This window comes from Emydura macquarii, unplaced genomic scaffold, assembly GCF_026122565.2.
Source record: "Emydura macquarii macquarii isolate MOO-44397 ecotype Brisbane River unplaced genomic scaffold, CSIRO-AGI_Emac_v2 contig_1390, whole genome shotgun sequence".
Classification (NCBI taxonomy): Eukaryota; Metazoa; Chordata; order Testudines; family Chelidae; genus Emydura; species Emydura macquarii.
Genome location: NW_027131527.1, coordinates 15,278,905 through 15,299,312, shown reverse-complemented (window position 1 = coordinate 15,299,312; position 20,408 = coordinate 15,278,905). Strand labels below are relative to the sequence as shown.

General features: G+C 44.9%; 1 protein-coding gene across 2 annotated transcripts; it reads left to right on the top strand.

Annotated features, from left to right (window-relative positions):
- Nucleotides 1–6,257: 6,257 nt before the first annotated feature.
- PLA2G12B (phospholipase A2 group XIIB) lies at nt 6,258–19,791 on the top strand. 2 transcript variants are annotated; one of them, XM_067552749.1, is made up of 4 exons: nt 6,258–6,572; nt 10,923–10,999; nt 12,366–12,531; nt 16,123–19,791. In XM_067552749.1, the coding sequence occupies exons 1-4, from the start codon at nt 6,338–6,340 to the stop codon at nt 16,239–16,241; spliced, it is 597 nt and encodes a 198-aa protein (XP_067408850.1). In that variant the 5' UTR covers nt 6,258–6,337; the 3' UTR covers nt 16,242–19,791. The 2 variants fall into 2 exon arrangements, with proteins under 2 accessions (XP_067408850.1, XP_067408849.1); XM_067552748.1 differs by having other exon boundaries at nt 10,923–11,011.
- Nucleotides 19,792–20,408: the final 617 nt, after the last annotated feature.

Below are 20,408 nucleotides of genomic sequence, written 5' to 3'. Positions count from 1 at the left end.
CTGTTGCTGTACATTTGTCAGTTTTATTAGTTTCTAGGAACCATATGGGAATTAACAGCTTTATTGCCCAGTTCATTTCAGAATATAAAAAGTGGGTTTAGAAGAGGCTAACAACGGTGAAAACACAGGAATCCAGGTTAACAACAACAGACGTGAGGGTTAATTGTGTCCAAGAGAAGGAACAAGAATGCAAGAAACTAAGCATTTAAGATCTGCTGGCTTCTGTTATTCATTGTTAGCTTCCAAATACTCGGCCCTTACATTACTTGTAAAATTGGGTACCAAGCAGCTTGCGTCTAGAAGTTCAGAAGGAGAGTGAAATAACCTAAAGACTGCAGTCTTTAGGTTTTCTTGGATGAAATACATCGAGGGCTTCTGTTTCTGGGATTTACTGGTTTCAGGTTGGGGGGAGGGGGTGGAGTTTATGTTCAGCAATTTGATTTTTAGGTAGCTATCCAAAAATCAGGTGTTCAGGGCTCTTTGTATTTTAACAGTGCTATTTCACACAGTACTATGTTAAGCACCCCAGGTGAGGATGGTCAACACAGACCACTTAATGTGCAACAGTGTGTGCTTTAAAAACGACAGCCTGTAGTCTGCATTACTGCTCTGTGGAGAGAAGAGTCCCTTGGACACTAATAACCATTTCTACTGTTTCTTGGCTAAAACGACCTTTGTTGGGGTAGTGGGATGTTTTATTAATGTTCATCAGTTAAAACCTAAAGTCAGAAGCTATAAATGTATCCTAGCTGGAATCTGAGGGCCAGATCTCTTTAATTACATAAGGTGATATGTGGTGTGGGACTTCATGGTTTGTACTGGAACCATACAAGAAGAATCTGGCTTATGAAGGGGTTTCTAGCCTAAAGCCAAGGGTAGGGGATAAAGAAAGGGGTTGGAACTTTTTCAGAAGTTTCATTTTTTCAAATATTGTAAACATCTGAGTTTTCATATTTAGAAGCAGCTTTCTTTTGGCATCCTAACCTTTGGATTGTTCACATGAGGGGGTGGTTGAAAGAGCCCACAGCCCCTGCCTCAGGCATTAAAGAAGGAGGGGGGTATACTGCTGTCCAGGGTGTTCTTTACCATTATACTGTTTCCTAGTGACCCAGTTGGACCCCTTCTTATTTCCCAGATGAGATGCTACAGAAATAGCAACACCATCTTGTAATTGCATAAATGAAATAGTGTTCTATATACATGCTGAGTGCATCTCATTTAAAGAACATGTGCTTTAGGTGCTGTTGATAGATTAAAAAAACTGCAGCTCATGTTTATTACGTCAAGAGTTTTTAACCTCTTATTTCAAGGGTGTTTGAATCTAGAGTTGTGGTGCCAAGCATGAAATTCAAAGCTGGACTTAGCTGGGAAGGTTGGGCATTCCCAAGACAGTGAGGTGAGAGATGGCCCCACATTTGTCCAGACAATTTTTTTTTTTTAAATCCACCAACACAACTTTTGGAAAAAGCTAGTGAACTAGCAGCAATTTTGTGATTCTCATCTCAGGGCTTGTCTATAGGGTGAGGGTAACATGCCCTAACATGTACATTAATGGATCCATGGAAATGCTGTTGGTGAACAATAAATGTCCCCTCGGCTGCTTTAAAATAGTGGTACATTTAGTACATACCAGCAGCTTCTATGTTGATCCATTAACATACTTTACAAGTCATGCCCTTTCCCTGTGTACATTATACCACCATGTAGATATGCCTTCTGTCTCCTTTAATTTTTTCCCTATCAAGTTGACACATTAGCTTCCATTATATATTGGCTTGTTTTCATATGAAGAGTCTGAGTTGCTATCTGCTCACTTAGCATAACCCACCCAAATACTGCACATTCCTTAGTCAGCCTTTTCCCAGGAAACATTCATTAGCTCATATGGTATTGGTACAGTACTTTGAAATCCTTGCAGCCATTTTTCTCTCTGTGGTTACACTGCACAACCACCAGCTGGGCAAACTCAGGAGCAGGGATGTGTTCTGAAAGAGCCCTAAATGTAGTTTGTTGTCTATATTCCTCATTTGCTATTTGGGAAGTTATATAGAATATCAAAATCATTAGAGGCTGCTCTTGCCTGTCCTAGAACATACCTTCTAATCTCTTACTTATTTTACCTGTTGCTGTCTGCACTGCTCACTGGCAGAAGGAATTCGGACATGAGAAGTAAGTCAGTTCATCTGACAGTACAGGTAAATTTGCATATTTTAAAATCTAGATTCTCAAACCAATCTTTCTGGCTGACAGGACAGGACTGCAAAAATGTGGCTCAAGTGAACCTTCACTCATCCAAAACAGAGTGGATGCACTGGAATGGGTCTGTGCACAGCCAGTCAGACATTGATAGCATAGCTTAACTTTATTTATTGTGCATTCAACAACATGTTTAAAATATATATGTCTTTACAACAGCTGGAATGCTAAGTTCATGTCAGCAACTCACTGAGCCATTCATCTCCCACTGCCCCCTCGAGAGAGAGAGGTCTGTGAAACTTCAGCTGCTACCCACAATCTTACAGATCCCGGTCTGCCCACAAAGGCAGCTACCATGGAAGTTGAGCCACAAGGACAGAACTGGACCCTAACAATAATAGCTTTTTAAAGTGTCAAAGAACTCTGAATTCATTTAAGGCAATTTATACTTTGTCTCGTAAGGGCGAAGTGAGCAAAAGCACAGCTAAGGCGAATACATGTTTTGATGGGGACTACACGCCTAGTACAACCAAACTTTTTTGGTCCACACCCCCCCTGGGTGCTGGAGCCAGGGGTGGGAGTAGCACTCCCTCCATCCTATGTGGGAGCTGACTGGGGCCCAGCTGTGCCTCCTGAAAGTTCTTCCTGCCCCACATTTGGGGATCACTGCACTAGCATTGGGTAATTCTACACTACCGAGGTGGAGTGACAGGCATTCCAGTTATAACACAGCTTCACAATGCGATGAATGCAATTACGGAAACACAAGTTTTAGGCTGTCTCTCAATAAAGAGTAATATCAAAACTGAGGAGCTGAGCCTTTGCTAGCAAAAATAGAGCTAGACCAGTTCACATCAGCTGTGGCTCTGGCCCTGGAAATTCAATGAATTTACTTTCTTCATGAGTCTGTTTGGACAGTGCAAATATGCTAGATGGTTTCATTTGCACAGAGGCTCTTGACTAACAAAGTTTTGCATAGTTTGGGTTGCCAGTATAGCTGGGCACTGGTAACAAAATGTTTCCATTGCATTGTATATTAAAAAACATCATTTAAATCTGCTAAGACTATTTTCACCAGTGAGACTGCAGCAACTCTTGAACTGACATTTCTAGTGGTAGGCATTAAATAAAATGTTGCAATTAAAAAAAAAATCTGTAACATTCATCTTAATTGTTCCAGGTGGACTGGGAAGATGCCTTAAAGTTGCTTAAACCAGGGGCGCTCAACCTTTCCAAACTACTGTACCCCTTTCAGGAGGCTAATTTGTCTTTGCGCACGCCCCAGTTTCACCTCACTTTAAAACTACTTGCTTACAAAATCAGACAAGAATACAAGTGTCACAGCACACTTACTGAAAAATTGCTTACTTTCTCATTTACTACACAATCATCAAATAAATTGAAATAAACATACTTACATTTCAGCTCAGTGGATAGAGCAGTATAAATACTTCATTGTCTGTGTTAAGTTTTAGTTTGTACAGACTTTGTTAGTGATTTTCATGCATCCTTTTGCAAAATTAGACAAATAGCTAGATGAGTTGATGTACCCCCTACAAGACCTCTGTACCCCTGGATGAAAGCTACTGACAAACTGGCAAGGAACAGGCCAAGTGCTATGAATAGTAACATAGTTTGCTTTTATTGTACACATTCATAGTTCATACAAGTGTGTCAGACAGCCCCATTTGCCACCACTTGTGCCTAAAGTTCAGTCTGTACCTTTACACAGCAATTCCAGCTGGATTTATCTTTTTAAATCAGATCTGTAACTTGCGGAGCAACTTAGAGAAAAAAATGATTGCTTCCTGTACTAGCAGTAGTGCTTCAAGATGCCTTGGTGGAGCTGCACTACTTGCCCAACTCTTCCCTTGTTTCAGTACCTTACTATAACTTCTTGAACCGAGAGGCAGGTGAGATTGAATCTCTTATTCTTAAATTGGGAGGGGAAGGGTGTATAGAAACAGACATGGTACACTACAATCACTTTGGACACTGCTGTATAGAAGGTGATACAGGTGAGCTCGGAACTAAGAGTCTGGATCTACACAGGCATTTGTTTTGAAGAATCAGTTCACTGTTAGCCATTCTATTTCCTCCACACCTTTGTCCTCCGTCTACACTAAATGCTCGTTTCAATTATAGAGGCACTGAACTGCTCTGGCTATGGGCAATAGCCAGCTGGTGAGCCATGGGGAATTCCCTCTCCCACATTCTCTACGTTCCAACCAGAAAGGAGGCCGTGTGCTGGAGTCAAACCCACAACTACCTTAGACATAGTATTAGGTACAACATTGATCAGTCATCCAGTGCTTCTACAGGTTTTTAAGAGTTATTCCCAACTAATCCCATTGGTTACCTACATAGTAAAGTCTATAGGACTTTTCAGTAAGGGCTGTGAGCAAGGTGGAGGAAGGGCAACCCTTGCAGAAAGATGATTCAGCTACCAGATACTTTGATTGCTCTATACAGTGCGAGAGAGAAACATGACTACCTGAACCTGGTTTTCATTGTATCAACATTTACTGATAACACATCCTGAAGCATACAGCAAAAAGGCAAAGAGAAATCTCCATTTGTTATTGTTAAGCCATTTAGGAATGTCTTGAAACACAGTGTGAACAGATAGCCATATGCAGGAGAGAGAACCCAGTCCTATAACCACTTTTCCTTAAAGGATTTTTACTCACACTAGAATGTCTGCTGCTGTGACTGCTTTGTGAGAGCAATGACTACTTGTGCAAGGAAGGATTTGCAGGCCCAAACTAGTGAAAGGTTACTGAGGGTCTCTATTATACCAGCTAAAGAAACAATTTAAACCACTTATTTCAGTGCCTACAGGGTGGCTGAGCTGTTAGAAAAATCTCACCACAATGGTAGCTGCTGAGCACTTGAAAATCTGTCCCTGGAAAATTACAGGGATTGCTGATGTTACAGGCTGCCTGCAGACTCAGGAAGACTTTACTCCACTGGGTCAAGTTAGCAAGGGTTTTTTTGGTAACCGGTGGGGTTAGAAGCTTTATTTAAATAAATAATTTCTGAAAAATCTTAGTCTGATGTGAATGCCCACTGGATGTACTAAGCAGGCTGCATCTCGGAACCAGGAGGCATAACAATGCTGTGGAATGGAGCCCCTAGCAGGTACAGTTTTAAGTGCCAGGTATCGTATGTTACAGGTCACTTAGTGCTGGGCTGTTGTGTTTAAGCAAGCAAGGCTGGCAGTATGTTTGTTCTAAAGATGATGTAAGATTCACAGGTGCCCCATGACCATTTTATGTCCTCCACCGCAAGATCTTCAGGCATCCCTCTCCAGCATAGAGCTGGTCAGACCATGCCACACCAGCCCCTGCAGGAGCCCCCACAAAAGCATAAGGGGCAGTGTGGATTTTGCGCTTAGAATGTTAAAGTTACCCTAGTTATAATACAATATCTTTGACACTAATGCAGGTGGGCATGAAGGTAAAGTAGCTTTACATTACAAGAACGCTAGAACCAGCACGCTGTGGAAGATGCCACTACTGCAAAATTTGACCTCATGGAAGGCCCAGTCCCTGATCTACCTGACCACGGAAACCTCCCTGCCAGACAGCACAGGGACATTCTTGTAGATAAGGCACTTGTCCCACTGTCTTAGTCTAGCGGAAGATACCCCAATTCCTAAGATAGGGGATAGGATTGCCACAAACCCTTTGTCTTTTTTTTTTTTTTTAAAATCTGTCTAATGCACTAGCAGAAAGCATGTTTCACTGAACTCATGACTAGCTACTGTGCCTCTAATGAAGATAAGCATGGCCTGATAGCATGCTCTGACAGCTCCCCTTCCCTCCCCCTTCGCCCCCAATAAACATCCAAACATTGAAATGGTTTGAACACCTCAGCACTAGGCATTAGCCCAAGTGTTACACAACCGTTCTCCACTCTTCTGTTTTATGAACTGAACTTGGACCAATTCTCCACTTTGTCTGACCTTTGCACTCTCTAATTGCTATGACCTCATCTTGGTTACCACAGCAGTGTTTAAAGTCCATCGGAGAAGCGAGTATACATGCCCCGTACTCAAAACAACCCAGCCCCATTTTCACCTCACTCCATTCCTGTGCATTAGTGGCAGGGGCCTGGATGTGTTTGGTCTGACTGCAGGATGAAGCTGGTTGTCAAGACAGCAGTTCTGTGCCTGGCCCTGAGTCTAGGGAGATGCACTGAAGAGGTAACTCCAGACAACTTCGTCAACCAAGCAGCCCCAGAGGAACCATCCTCAGCAGACTGGGGCCTTGGGACCATCCGAGATGGCTTTGAAACCGTTAATGGCTATTTTGACTCTTTTTTAGAGCTGCTAGGAGGAAAAAATGGGGTTTGTCAGTACAGATGTAGATACGGTAAGTGGCCTCTTTCCTTTCCATAGACACATGTGGGTTCAGGTACGTAGCCTATTAATTGAGGGTGCAACTATTTCAGGCGTAGATCTGTCAACAGCTCTTACTAGTAAGATATTTGCTATCAGTTTTGCATTTGAACTAGAAGAGGGGAAGGGCAAATGCAACAGATTGTGTCTGGAGACACAAATCTTGTACATTTTGTTTCTGTTTCTAGGATTCGTGACTGAATTTTGTACGTTGCTCTCCCAGCATTGGCCACACACTCCATTAGCTTCCTAAATGGGTACTAATGGAGTCCTTTAGTGCTGCCTCTTATCTCTGCGCTTCCCCCTCAGAATTCTTGGTGGGTTTTTTCTCTGACCTTTTTCCTTTCAAACTCCCCTTTGCTTGTTTTTAAATGTACAGTATTTCACCAGAGATCGGATGGATTCTATTCATGACCCTTATGTTTATAGAGCATTCCATAAAAGAAAGGGCCTCTCTCCATCTAGCAATGAGTTAGCAAGTCAGAAACTAATAGGGGGAAGGGGGAAATTCAAGCGTGTGTTGATAATTGAGCCTGGTATAGGGATCAAGGTGGAAAAATTTGTGCCTCCTTTACTTGGGGACTGCCAGGGGCCAATTTGCCCCCAGTGAAGGTTAAGAGCTTCTCTATAGGGCAAGGATTCCTTTGGACTGTTCTGCTACCATGGAATACTAGGAGAGAAGAGAACGTGGGCATCTTATCACACCTGATTAGCATCAAACTATTCAAAAAACACACAGCAGCTATCAGTCAGCTAAGGCCCCAAGGCAGGGGACACAACACTTCAGCAGGAGAGGCAAAGACACCCCAGAATGAGGGACCAATCCCTAACACACTCTGGGGCCAAAACACTACGCAAGAAAGAAAAGTTGTGTAACCCAGTGCAGCAGAAAGCGAGTTGTTAAAGACACAAACAGGTATCAAGTTTATATTCTTAGATCCGGCCATTCTGACATCAGTGAGGAAGAGCAAGTCAGCGCAGGACAGTTGCAACTCTGGTTTGCCCCTTATAATCCAGCAAACCTTTCAGAATCAGCCTCCTCAGCAAGGAAGCTTCCTTTCCCCTCACCCCAGTTTGGACAGACAGCCAAACCTTTGCAGGCACAAGGAGTGAGGGGTCTTCCTGTGCAAGAGCTATCAGCTTCTTAGGTGGAGTTTCTAAATGACTCACTCAAGCAGATGACCAGGCAGGCTGCAGCAATCTCTGCAGCCTTCAGAGTTTAATTATTCAGCAGTTCCAAGATTAGTAATAAAGAGGAGAGGGAGAGAGATAACTGGAAGGTAAATAAGTTGTGTTGTCACTATTACAAGAACCTTTAACACTCAGGACTGTCCCAGACAGTTGCTGTGTCTCGGGCTTTAGAATATTATATATATATATATATATATATATATATAGTTGTAAAGGATACAAGTCAGCTTTGAGATAGAAATTAGTGGAAAGCTTCTTGGATGGAGTCTAAACACGCCTGTGTAGGTGAAAGCATCCTTGAATGCAACCACCCTCTAGGAAATAAGTTGCCCTTCTTGTGCTGAAGAACATAGGAGACTTGTCACAAGCGAGCTCTTACCTCTAAAAGCTATAGGGGGAGGAGAATTTGGCAGGCAAACTCCACCAACAAGCTGAGACCAAGACTTTGTGACAGTGGCAGCCTGTGGGTCTGATGAACCATAAGGAATTTATCCCAAGGGGAGCTCCTGTAGGACAGGTTTTGGGAAGCCATAACGGCCACTATCCAGTAGATTGTAAACGTACATAGAGGTTCTGAGAAAAGGGAGCAGAGTGAGGGGATATGGAGGCACCAGTATTTCAATATAAAAAATACCCCCCTCTATTCTCCCCGCTACCTAGCATTTCATTTCCCCCAGCCTTTCAGCAGTCAGGGATGGGAACACTGGGGGAGACTCGTCATCCTCTCCCAAGCCAGGAGAGAAGGCAGCAGAAGGAGACAAGGAAGCTGCTGCTCCTCAACTGTCTCCCAGTCCTGCAGCTGTGGGAAACAGCAGGATCAGGAGAGGCTTAATTTGCTGAGGAACTAAGCTATCCATCAACATGTAAAGCACCTCTCATTGGCTACTCTGAGCCAGGAAATGGGAGATATGCATGTAGGTGTGACAAATTCTCTCAGACTGAAAATTCGGACCCACCTTTGTGTCAACACAGGTTGACTCAAAGCAAAGGAAATGAAAAATTAAGTCAGTACGTTCTCCACCCATCTTACAATGACCATAACCACCACACAACTTTAAACTTTGCCCCCGTAGCAAGTCCCGTATTCTAGAGGCATTTCAGAATAGATTTACATAACACCAGGGCTACAGAAAGATTAGACCAATGTGCTGAAATAGCATTTATAAGGGCATATTTTGAAGCCTTCTCTGGAAACGAGCGAAGGGGCAATGTAAAACTAAAGATCATAATAAAAAGGATCCTTCCCCTTAGTTACTAGCATCTCAAATTATTAAAGCTTAAAGAATTCACCATCAATGCCATCAGTTGGAACTACCTTGCATATTTCTAGGGTACTGATCATCGTGACAATACCATAAGCACTGCAATAAATTGGTCAGGGTTGCTTTCTGGTCCCATGCACTAGCACAGGTTTGTGTTTCCGTGCATTGCAGGCAAATGTTTAAATGTACTGGAATAGAAGATAGTTACATTGAGATTAGGTTTCACAAAACCTTCCAGGACTGTAGCATTTGTGTACCCAAGAGTCCCATTGACTTAAACAGGAGTTTCAAATACTAGGAATGCAAAATCAGGTCCTAAATTGTTTAACAGTTGGCCTAATTCCCCTCACACAGGAGAATCAGAGGTAAATCCTTTGACATAAATGGAGATTCCAATGTAAAACGGTAAGTGAAATGAGAATTAGGTGCCACAGAACAGAAAGAGGTTCAAATGCACGGGACGCACTGTTCTTCTTGTTAAAATAATTATCTACATTTCAGTTATGTTAACAGAGAAGGATTTTTAGTTTCAATAAAGGCTCAGGATGCACTGGAAGGTGGCGAGAAGACATTCCCTTGTTAAAGTCTTTTATGCCTCGTCTAGAAGGTAAATAGCAGGAGTGATGGAGGGGGATCCTGAGAGCCTCATGTTAAAGCTTCTGCCTCCACAGCAAAGGGAAGATTGCAGCAAGATCCTTGTCACTGATAGGGTCCCGTTTCCCCCACCCTCCCCCAGTCGGCCAGGATCACCAAAGCCAATGACTCAAAGATTTCTGAAGAGCAAAATTTTGGCTTTGGAATGGACCAAATGGTAGTTATTTAAAAACGCCTCCTCCTCACCCACCTTCCCTACCCACAGGTGCCCTACAAGGATTTTGCACTCAAGTACCCATACTCAGCAATACGCATTCACACTGGATAGTTTGCTGTACTATCAATAACTCTCTCTATTTGTAGCATTTTGCAGGGCATTGCCTCTATTTCAGAGATGTCCTAAGAGATCCATCTTTAACACTTAAGAGCCCTAGAAGTCGTGATTTCCAGCACAGTACAGAATCCAGTGCACCCAGGGCCTGAATAATGCAATGCTCAGGGGCCTATCACTGTCCCCAGTCTCTGTTGAAGGAAATAAGTGGCGGGGTGAAATTATAACTCCATTGTGGAGGGCTCTATTGCTAACGTTCACACAGAAGCAGATGGCCCCTCTCTTTCCAACTTGCATCGAGCCCAGCTGGAGCATGGTTAAGTGATTGGAGGGCTCAGGTGGTTGGAGGCAGGGATTTGGGGAGGCTGAAATGCAGAGTCCCATGTCCCAAAGAAGGGCTCAGACAAGAGGTCTGAGCCTGGGAATGTGACCTGGAGACCCAGAGCTAAGAATAGTAACTTGACTCAGCCCAGACCCAATTGATTTAGAAGCAGGTTTGGATCCATTCACAACAGACTGGTAACTGTCCCAAAGGGGGACTGGGCAGGATTGCAACACTGGAATCCAGCAATGACATAGCTCTTCTAAAAAGGTTAGCGACTGTACAGCCACCTGATCCTAACGGGGGCTTCTCCTTCTCTAGTCCTCAGGGAGACCCATCCAGCATGTCACTTGATATGAAAGGAGCAGTCTATGCTCCTCTTCTTAAAACAAGAGATTAGGTGGGTGATGGTCCTGTGTGTGGACATGCCCTGGCTGTTTAGTGGTGCTAGGATGCCTGGATGGCTCTCATTGTACAATTTGTTTTTGGCAAACCAAAAGCACAGAACACATGCTTACCTCTAAGTCTGACATCCCTGCAACCTGAGATGCGCTCACTAGCTCTGTGGCATTCCTGTGGTCCAGGCTGACATACCTAACATTTCACATTTCCCTTCCTTTCAAGGGAAGGCTCCAATGCCCAGACCGAACTACAAGCCTCAAGAGCCCAATGGCTGCAGCTCCTACTTCCTGGGTCTCAAGGTACCAGAAAGTGTATGTACTGCTAACACCTATCTTCCAGATGAAATAATTCACTAACCAGAGTAATCAGCTAAAAGAAAAATCAATCATTAAAACTTGGTCTAGCTAGGAAATGTGCGATTGATATGAGAACTCCTTCTTTTTTCCCCTGGCTGAAGTCCGCACTTTGGAAAGGCCAGGATACTGCTCAAAGATTGCTGTGAGAGTCACTCATTTCATTACACTACAATACTAAGTTGTCAGCGAAGGAAAATGTAACTTTAAAGCTATCCACTTAATTTACTGTCTGATTTGCTAACCAGCAGAGCAATCAGCTCCCAAACATTGGTAGCTGCTGCTAGCAGTGGATGAATAATCCTGTCAATGGGAATTACATGTGTGGATGCAGGATATGAAACTCCAATTGTCTTAGTATTTATTGGAGGATAAAGTCTACTTAGTAGATAAATGCGGAGAAGCAAAATGATTGCATCAGGGAAGCAGTCCAGAAGGTACATGGCAATCAGTGTGTTGGCTACGGAGCGCTGGTGCAATAGAATCCACTTAATGGAAAAACCAGATAAGTATCATGCACTTTTAACTGGGTCCATCACCAAGGAACATTCAGTGCAAGGCAGTTCAGTTATTGGAAGCTTAGAGATAAATGGCAATGCCTGGTGTTCCCTGCAAAGCCTATGTACCAGTGTGAATTGGTGTTTGTGATCATAAATCTCCCACTATGCAGCCCTTTGGTCCCTTTCTATTGCTTCCCTCCTCAACATTGAGTACCAAATAAATTGAGCTGGCTTCCAGGCTTTGTATATTGGTTATTTTTAAAGCAATTAATTAAATCAAAGTTAAAGTTAATCTGTACCATGAGAATGTTCTTGGAAGATCCTCCAAGAGCTGGCATGACTAATTAGCATATTTCTGTACCCCCCAGACTATTTTATTAGGTCCTTAAAGCGGCACAAACCCTTCTGGAGACATCTAGTGTCTCCTGCATTCATGAGTGTTAGGAGCAACGAGGGGGAAACTAGATCCCTACAGTGGGGGTGTGGAAGAGAAACAGTTTCTAATAAGTTATGTACAAAATAGGGGCTTCATTCCCACCATGATATGAGCAGGCCCACCTGTAACTCTGATAGCTGTTACTAGAGACAACCCACTAATGGGAGAGTATAACCAAAAATCCAAAGTATTTGTTCTTGACCATACAGCTCTGGAGGGCATTAACACTGGAATTGTGTAGCAGAAGCTTGGGGCCAAGGAGCAGCATTTGGAGGTTTGGGGAAAGAGGGGTAACATCACTGGGGGGGGAATAGACCCTTCACTGAGTACAATGCCTGAGCAGTGCTGTCCTCCCATTCCCCTCCTCTGCCTCCAGTTGGATTTAGGCATCCCTGCCATGACAAAGTGCTGTAACCAGCTGGACGTTTGTTACGACACCTGCGGAGCCAACAAATACCGCTGTGATGCTAAGTTCCGCTGGTGCCTCCACTCCATCTGCTCAGACCTCAAACGGAGCCTTGGTTTTGTCTCCAAGGTTGAAGGTGAGTTTTGCACCCAAGCCACTCTTGGCAGAGGCAGGCCCATTTGCCAGAGGAGTAGTGGCAGGAGTCTCTTTCCGACAAGACAGCAGCAGATTGTTGCTGGGACTCTGAGAGGAGTGGGCAGGGGCTAGTGCTCATGGGATTGGGGTAATCCTGTGGCAGATCAATGAACAAAAGAAAAATTGCAAGTCTCGTTGGATAGGTGGGCAGGAAGGGGCACTCCAGGGGTTCAGATGTAAAGAGATTAACAGAGAGAAACACACTCGGGTCATAGATTTAAACTGCTCAGTGGCCAAGTTGCAGTGTACCATGCTAGACCCCTTGCAGACTGTGATGCAAGCAGTGATCTCTGCCCCTGGGAATATGTGCACGCAATTAACAATCCCACAACCTCTAGCTCCATGAGTGGCTCAGGAAGTTGCTGTGAACAGCCCTACTCAGTCAGAGGTCACTGGACAGGAGGTTCTGAGTGAACGAGAGAGTTAATGGGTGTGCGGGAGAATCCCATCACAAACCGTTACTGACTGCGCAGATCAACATTTACTAGCACCCGTTTTCAGAGCTCTGCCGATCTTTTGTTCACTTTCGCTAGTGACTCAGCTCAGGCCTACGTTAACCACAGTCTGGCAGCGTGGATATGTTGGTGTACTAGACTGGCTAAGCATTCCTACTGGGGATGCTGCTTTGGCAGCATAGTTTATTCCAGCCCCTCCCCATGGGAAACAAGCGACACTGGTAAAAGGACAGTTGTGGCAGTGTAACTGTCTACAGTAGGGCCTTTTAGCAGCCCAGCTGTAGCAGAGATCACACTTCTTCACACCCCTGACTGACAGCTATGCAGGGAGAAATCCATAGCCTAGGCCTGTCCTCTGAAAAGCCTGTTTTAACCCTTTTGTCCTGAGTGTTGGGTTCTGCCAGCAGGGCCCCACGTGGGGGGAGGGGGAGGGTACACTTTACCAGGGCCTGGAGAGCCTGGGGGGCCCAGCCCAGGCTGCAATGCCCATGGGTGTGTGTGTGTGGGGTGGAGGTCCGTGTTACACGTTTGTATTGGGCCTGGAAAAATTATGCTTGGGCCGTCTGCCAGTGAGACACCCACTGCTGTTAAATGGACACTACTCATCAAGGATTTAAAAAGGGACATGCCAAAGGTAATGGGTCCAACTCTAGACATCAAGAACCCAGGGGATTTGTTGTGATTACATCTTTCCCACACCAATGCTGGAGCACAGTGGTGGCAAACAGTCTGCTCCCCTCTTCTGTCATTTGCTGCTGCTTCCATGTGGTTTATGGCATTGAGAGAGATTATTCTGCCCTCCCTATTACGGGTTCTCTTGGGCACCCTCGTCTCCTCACATCTGTTCATTTTCCCTGAACAGCTTCATGTGTGGGGAGGGGTCTGTGTGTTGCCATCTGAAGTACCTGCCCCAAAATGCCCAGTGCTGCCTTCTGACTCTGCTGGAAACAAACTGCTGGTTGGTGATTTCTTGGATCTCTTCATCTCTTTCCAACCAATGCTCATATAAAAAAAAATACATTTCCTGTTTTCAGTGATTCCCCCTGACAATTTGTCAGCTAATGCCCCTCCCAGACCAGGGCTACAACAGTGCTAAAATCCCACGTTCTCAGCAGGGAAACCTGCCTGCAACAAATCTCTGAGAAAGCCAACACTCAGGATTTCAATGCTCCTGTGGCCCTTATTTTTAAAGTCTGATCGATTTACCAGGTATAGGTTTTTTTTAAGAGAGCGGTGAAATACATACAAGGGCAGAATAGGTCAAAAGTTAGGCCTGCCAACCAGATGACATTCCTTTAAAGTAGTATTTATACAACACTGAATCCTTAGAGTCCAACATAGGACGTGCTCCTTTGAAGTGTTCCCCTTGCAACTCCCAGCATTATTTGTTCCAGCATTTCTCACCCACTGTGCAGCTTCCCTGGCTGGGTCCCCATGCACAGCCAGCCAGCAATGAGATGGTAAGAGGTCACTAATTTGTTTTCCAAACCTAACATCTAATTAAGATGAATGAGGAAGTTCACACTGGAGTGCTGCTATGGCAGACTTGAAAACCAGTGCCGCTCCCCACTGGCTCCTGTCTCAGGATGATTAAATATTTGTACCAAAGACGGGCATAGCAACACGTTAGAGAGAGAACGCAGAGATGGTCCTAGGCCTGAAGATCTTATTGCTGATGGGCATTAAAAAAACAAAAAGGCCACTCAAGCTCTTTATGCTCCCCCTCATTTTCAAGTGTCAACACAAAACCTATCTACAACTCAACTTTTCTTGGTGTCTCTCTAGCCCGGGGTCCCCAAACTTTCAGCTGCGAGGGCCACACTACTCAGTCTTGCTCTTATGGTGGGCCCACGTCATGTGGGATAGGGGCACGGGCGAGGCGAGGAGCGGCTGCCGCAGGGTGCTGCTTGGGGCCAGGAGTGGCACATTGGGCCCACGTGGGAGAGGGGCAGGGCCGGGAAGGTTGAGCGGGCCGGTCAAAGTGTGCCAGTGGGCCCTAGTTTGGGAACCCCTGCTCTAGCCCTTTGTCAGAGGGTGCCATTTCTGAACGCCCACTGCTAGCTGAGCATGGCCAGACAGGCCAAGATTACAGGCTCGCCTCACGGCCATCAGCTGTTACTCCGCTGACAGCTTTTTTTAAACATAACAAGTGCCTCTGCTGCACGTTCGTTTATTGATATTCTGAGTAACCCTGCCCAGCCTGAAAGCAGACCCTCACTGTCTTCCCCTTCTGCGCTGCGCCAGGTTCTTCAGGCGCTCAGATCTCTTTTCCTGGGTGCAAGCCCTCAAGGTTCCTTCATCAATGATATCCTCCCCTGTCGGGGGAACCACTACAGGACCTTGCTGCTCTCTTCAGGCCCTCGCCCTAGGCTCTTCTCACAGCCCCTTTCAGGAGCTACCTTTCTGCAGCTCTCCTCTGACCCTTTAACTGGAGTGTTGCCCTACCCCTCATTAGAGGCAACCTGGGTTAACCTGCCTAGTCATCAAGGGCGCGTGACCACTTCAGTTAAAGAGCCAGCCACTCTGACACTTCCTCACAACCTGTTCACGTCACCACTCCCTGTACGCCGGATTCAAAGACGAATGATGTTAACACACAGACTCCTATTGACTTCAGTGGATTTTGGATCAGACTCTTTGGCCTAGTCTGCACTGGGAATTTTCCTTGATTACAGCCATTGGTGGCCACTGCAGCCCCCTAGCGTAAGCTGGGTGAACCCCAATAAGCCACAATACACACCCCACAGTTTACCCTGGTTTCAAGCAGGAGTTGGCGCCACTAGCGCTTCACTTGCCTGCACTAGGGGCTGCACACAAACAGCGAAACCCGTTGCTGGCCACCCACAGCCATAACTGAAGCAAATTCCCACAGCCGTAGCTTTCGTGCCTCTCCGCTGTTAGAGACTGCAGGACGACTGGGAACAAAGTGGCTCCTAGATCCAGGAGAAAGGGAGAAATAGAACTATACACAAAAGCAAAAGACATTGCAGTAACCCACCACCCGTTTGGAGGCCAGTCCTGGGACTATTTTAACCAGCAACTACTGCTTACATGCCTATTCTTTTCCTTCTTGACAGCTTGTGAATCTGTAGCAGATACAGTGTTTAACACTGTCTGGACTCTGGGCTGCCGACCCTTCATGAACAGCCAAAGAAGTGCCTGCATTTGCAATGAGGAAGAAAGAGAGGAACTCTGAAGAGCAAGCCCTCAAGATTCCTTCATCAATGATATCCTCTGGCCATAGGTGACCTTGACCTCGACCTCACGTGTCCCCTCTCACATGCTGCTCTTTAGCAAGCCATTTTCTATCAGCCCCTCTGAACTGGAGAAGTTTTGATAGTGTGGGGCAGGAAGAGCAGATCTTTGCACTGTATATAATGCATCAGTGACGGCTTTGGAGGGGTGCAGTCAGAGGCAGTGACAGCTACTGCCCTCCTCAGATCCAATCTAACAGCCCCTTCTCTTTCCAGGTGTATCAGTGGGGGTTATTTTAATGCCAGTTCTCTATTTACACTGACTAAGATGCACAAACAGAATGCAATGCAGACTGTCCTAAGTAGTTTCTATAGCAGACACATGTATAACTTCCCCTCCCTGATACACGCTGCAAAACAAGGTTTCCACTAGCTATCAAAATTCCAGTCACTGGTTACATCTTTTAAATAAATTATTCAACACATAAGAGAGGCTGAGCCACAATATCGGAGAGGAGAGGAAGGGATTCATCCCACTCTGGGGTTTTGGTTCAGACCCATCTACTTACACACATACAAACTGCCCCACTTACCTGAAGTATTGAGAGGCTCCCCAACTGTTCAGATAACCAAGGATTTTGGTTAGCTGGGAAAATGGCTATGTCCCCTGCAATGACTCAAACTGGCTAAGAGGGATTTTGAGTTGTTCTGGTACATGTGCACACACAGGTAGAATGGGACAAAGACCATTCATGCTCAAGTAGACAATGCAAAACCATATACTCTTACACACAGAGGACTCTGCCTATAGTTTCACAGAAGAGGAATAAGCTTCCCCCCACAATTCCATCCAGCTATACCTGTTTATTATCCTTCATAATTTAATATCATTTTTCCCTTTGTTTAGTTTTCTTTACACACAACACTGGTCTCCAGTAAGCACCTTCAGCAATGTCCTTTGAAGGGAGAGCAGGGGGGAGGGTTTGCAGGAGGCAAAGAACTGGATTTGATTGTACTTCAGGCATATTTGTAGAATGGTACTGTACAGGCTATGTTTGGTAAGACAGGGCTTGCTTTCACTCCTCTCCTTTGGGTATGGACATCGCTAACTTAAAGAGATGAACAATTTCAGCTGATCCTATTTTTGCAAACATGTTTAAGATCTAAATCTCTTAAAAGATTTTCATATAGACTTAAAAGCTCACTCCCTCACCCTGTCATGGAATTATTTATTTTTTTGTTGCTGCTGCAAGAGTTTCTACCAAGGTGTGTGTAACATACAAGATAAGTGTGGCTCTATCACATGCATACACATATACAGTACTCTCCCCGTCTTCCATTCACTTTTGCACACTGCGCAAAGTGGAAGTTACAATACTAAAAACCCTTTTTGACAGATTCTGTTTTAATTATATCCTTTCTGGCATATATGTTTAAACAGATACATTGAGTTATTTAAACTACTGTCCCTATTTTTGCCAACCTTATTGACCATACATTGGAAAATGTTATACATCTGACCCATATCGTTAAAAACATGAAAATAATCCAATAAAAAGTGATAACACTGAGATGTGTGGGGATTCCCCACTCCCCTTTGGAAGGGCCATTCTAACTTGCACTGAAGAGATAAGATGATATCATGTCCCTCTCAGGAGTGATAAAGCCAGTGAGTATTTCAGTGTCAAAGTTCACCATCAGAATGTTTCCTGGAGAAATAATCTGATCACCCTAGTTTTATTCGGGGGAAGGAGGAACATATTGGGTTGTGTGAGAGGAAACATTTCTAGTTTCAGACACTAAGAGCTTTATATTTTTAAGGTGAACTGCCACCCATTGTTAATTCTAAATGTGGGTTTATACCTTCAATTAAATATCACTTGCAAAAATATCTTGTCTATATTCAGTAACTACCTTTAAACTGCAGATCTTTTAAGTAGTTTAAGTTAGTGACATCACATTAAAGCTGACCTAAGCATGCAGTGACATGCTAGATCATGACAAAATGGATAAACAGAGGGGTTTGAACTGAACCTTTCAATCCAAGCTCTGGCACTTTGAGGCTACCATAAATAAAAATATTTCCTTTACATCTATATAGCACCTTTCATCCCCAAAGCACTTTACAAACTGCAGCTATGTGGAAGACCATTTTTCATTGTAAAAGTTGGCTTTTGCTGATTTGAAAAACCTCTTAAAATTATTTTATAGACGAAGCTTTTGAAATATCTTATAAAAAGAACCCAACAAGAATGCCTAGGACACACATGCTACGTGAAATAGAACTCTGAGTTGTCTTACAGCCTAGCCAGAGAGCACTTCACCTGTCACTGAAATACAGCCATTCTGGCTGTTTAGCAGCTCACACAGCTGTCTGAGGGGACCTGAGATTAATCAGTGTTCACTACAGTTCAGCACACTAAGACTTGTATCAGCTTTGGTCTCACCCTCAACTGATGCCTGAAGGAGAGACCCTATGCTCCCCTCAGCTTTTTATATGGGTTGAAGTACTTCCAGTTCTTGTTTACAAATGATTCAGCTGGTCAGTGTCTTCTTTCCAGTTAAAATGCTTCTGTACAAAGCACCCCCAGGGTAGTGAGACACAGCAGTCACTCTGCCTCAGTTTCCCACTGTGCTCTTCAGCCCACTCCACCCATAACAATGACTTGGCCCCCTCCAGCCAAACAGCATTAGAGGGTTCAACCCCTCCCAGGGTAAGAGTCCTTTAGACAGTCTAGCAAAAGCACAAAACAAAGGAATTGTCACCCAGCATCCAGCTCCCTTGCAACTGGGGTCTGCCTCTGTCCCAACATCCACCAACAGGCACTTGGGCTTTGAGCCACTCACCAGTTAGGTCCAGGTCCAGGTCCAGCTTCCTGCAAAGGGCTCTAGCTAGCCACACTCCTCAGGTAGCTTCTAACCCCCACCGAGGTACAATGTTTGCTCTTCTCCCTAATCAGCCCTTCACAGCTGGGCTTTCCTTTGCTTAAGTCTCACAGCCTGCACAGGTGTAGCAGGGCAGCACGAATTGAACAGGCTGGCTGGCTCCAGGCTTCCTGGCCCTTAAAGGAGCCAGCCAGTCTGTTACAGCCTCTTATGGGATCCCCTGTATGTTCACTGAAATCCTAATAGTGGGGCTCTGAGGTACAATGATTTAATGAATTAGCCTTTTCTCCCTGGAAATCTGGGTTCAGATTCTGACTTACTATCTGACATAAATGAGTTGTTTCAGCTCCAGTCCCGGACATCAAAAACCAGCCTCCCACTTCTGAGTCAGCATCACAGAAGTTTAGAATTGGATTTAGCAGTGGGCTACACAGGTCATGACTCTGGGGGGTGGCTGAGCAGTGTGTGTAAGTTTGCACAATGCCTGCTTGCACTGGATTTCGCTTCCAGCTATTATGAGACACTCGTGTTTTTCAAAACTTATTCCCCTGTAATTTGAGAGCCCTCTGAAAGGAGTGGAAGCAGAGGAGCACACTACAAATTACATTTTAGGAGATTCATGAAGGAGGAGGGTAGTTTATGGAATGATTGGAAAAACAAGTAAAGCCAACAAAGCACAGACCCAAATTCAGGCTCAGAATAAACTGCAAATGTTGGAGATAAGACATTATGAGGAAAACATCCTGCAGAGACTCAGTCTCATGCACCTGAAGCTGACAGGAGCTGGGATCACTGAAATGGTGGTCTCAGCTCCCCTTGGAACATGAGGAGAGGGAAAAATAGCCTTGTGTCTATCTATAGAGACCACCTACTATGGGGACTGGGTGGCTCAGGTAATGGGATTAAACCCTTACATGCCCAGATCACCAGTGTGAATCTGGCCTTTCATGGCAGAGGCCAAAAGTTATTACAATTTGATGGTGGCTAAGTGATGTCATAACAAATGACAACACTTAATACAGTAGAACCTCAGACACAAAACACCAGAGGTACGAACTGACTGGTCAACCACACAGCATGTGGAACTGGAAGCAAGCAGTCAGACAGCAAGGGGGGAGGCAAATACAGTACTGTGCTATACTGTGCCCGTATTGCATGTTAAAGGTCCGCAAATCCGGGTTTCTTGTCCCCAACTCCACTTGCCATGGGAGAGGCAGCCACTTACAGGTAGAAGGTGAAGACCCTGCGGTTCACAGGCACTGCTGTGAGCCCCTGCTGCCAGC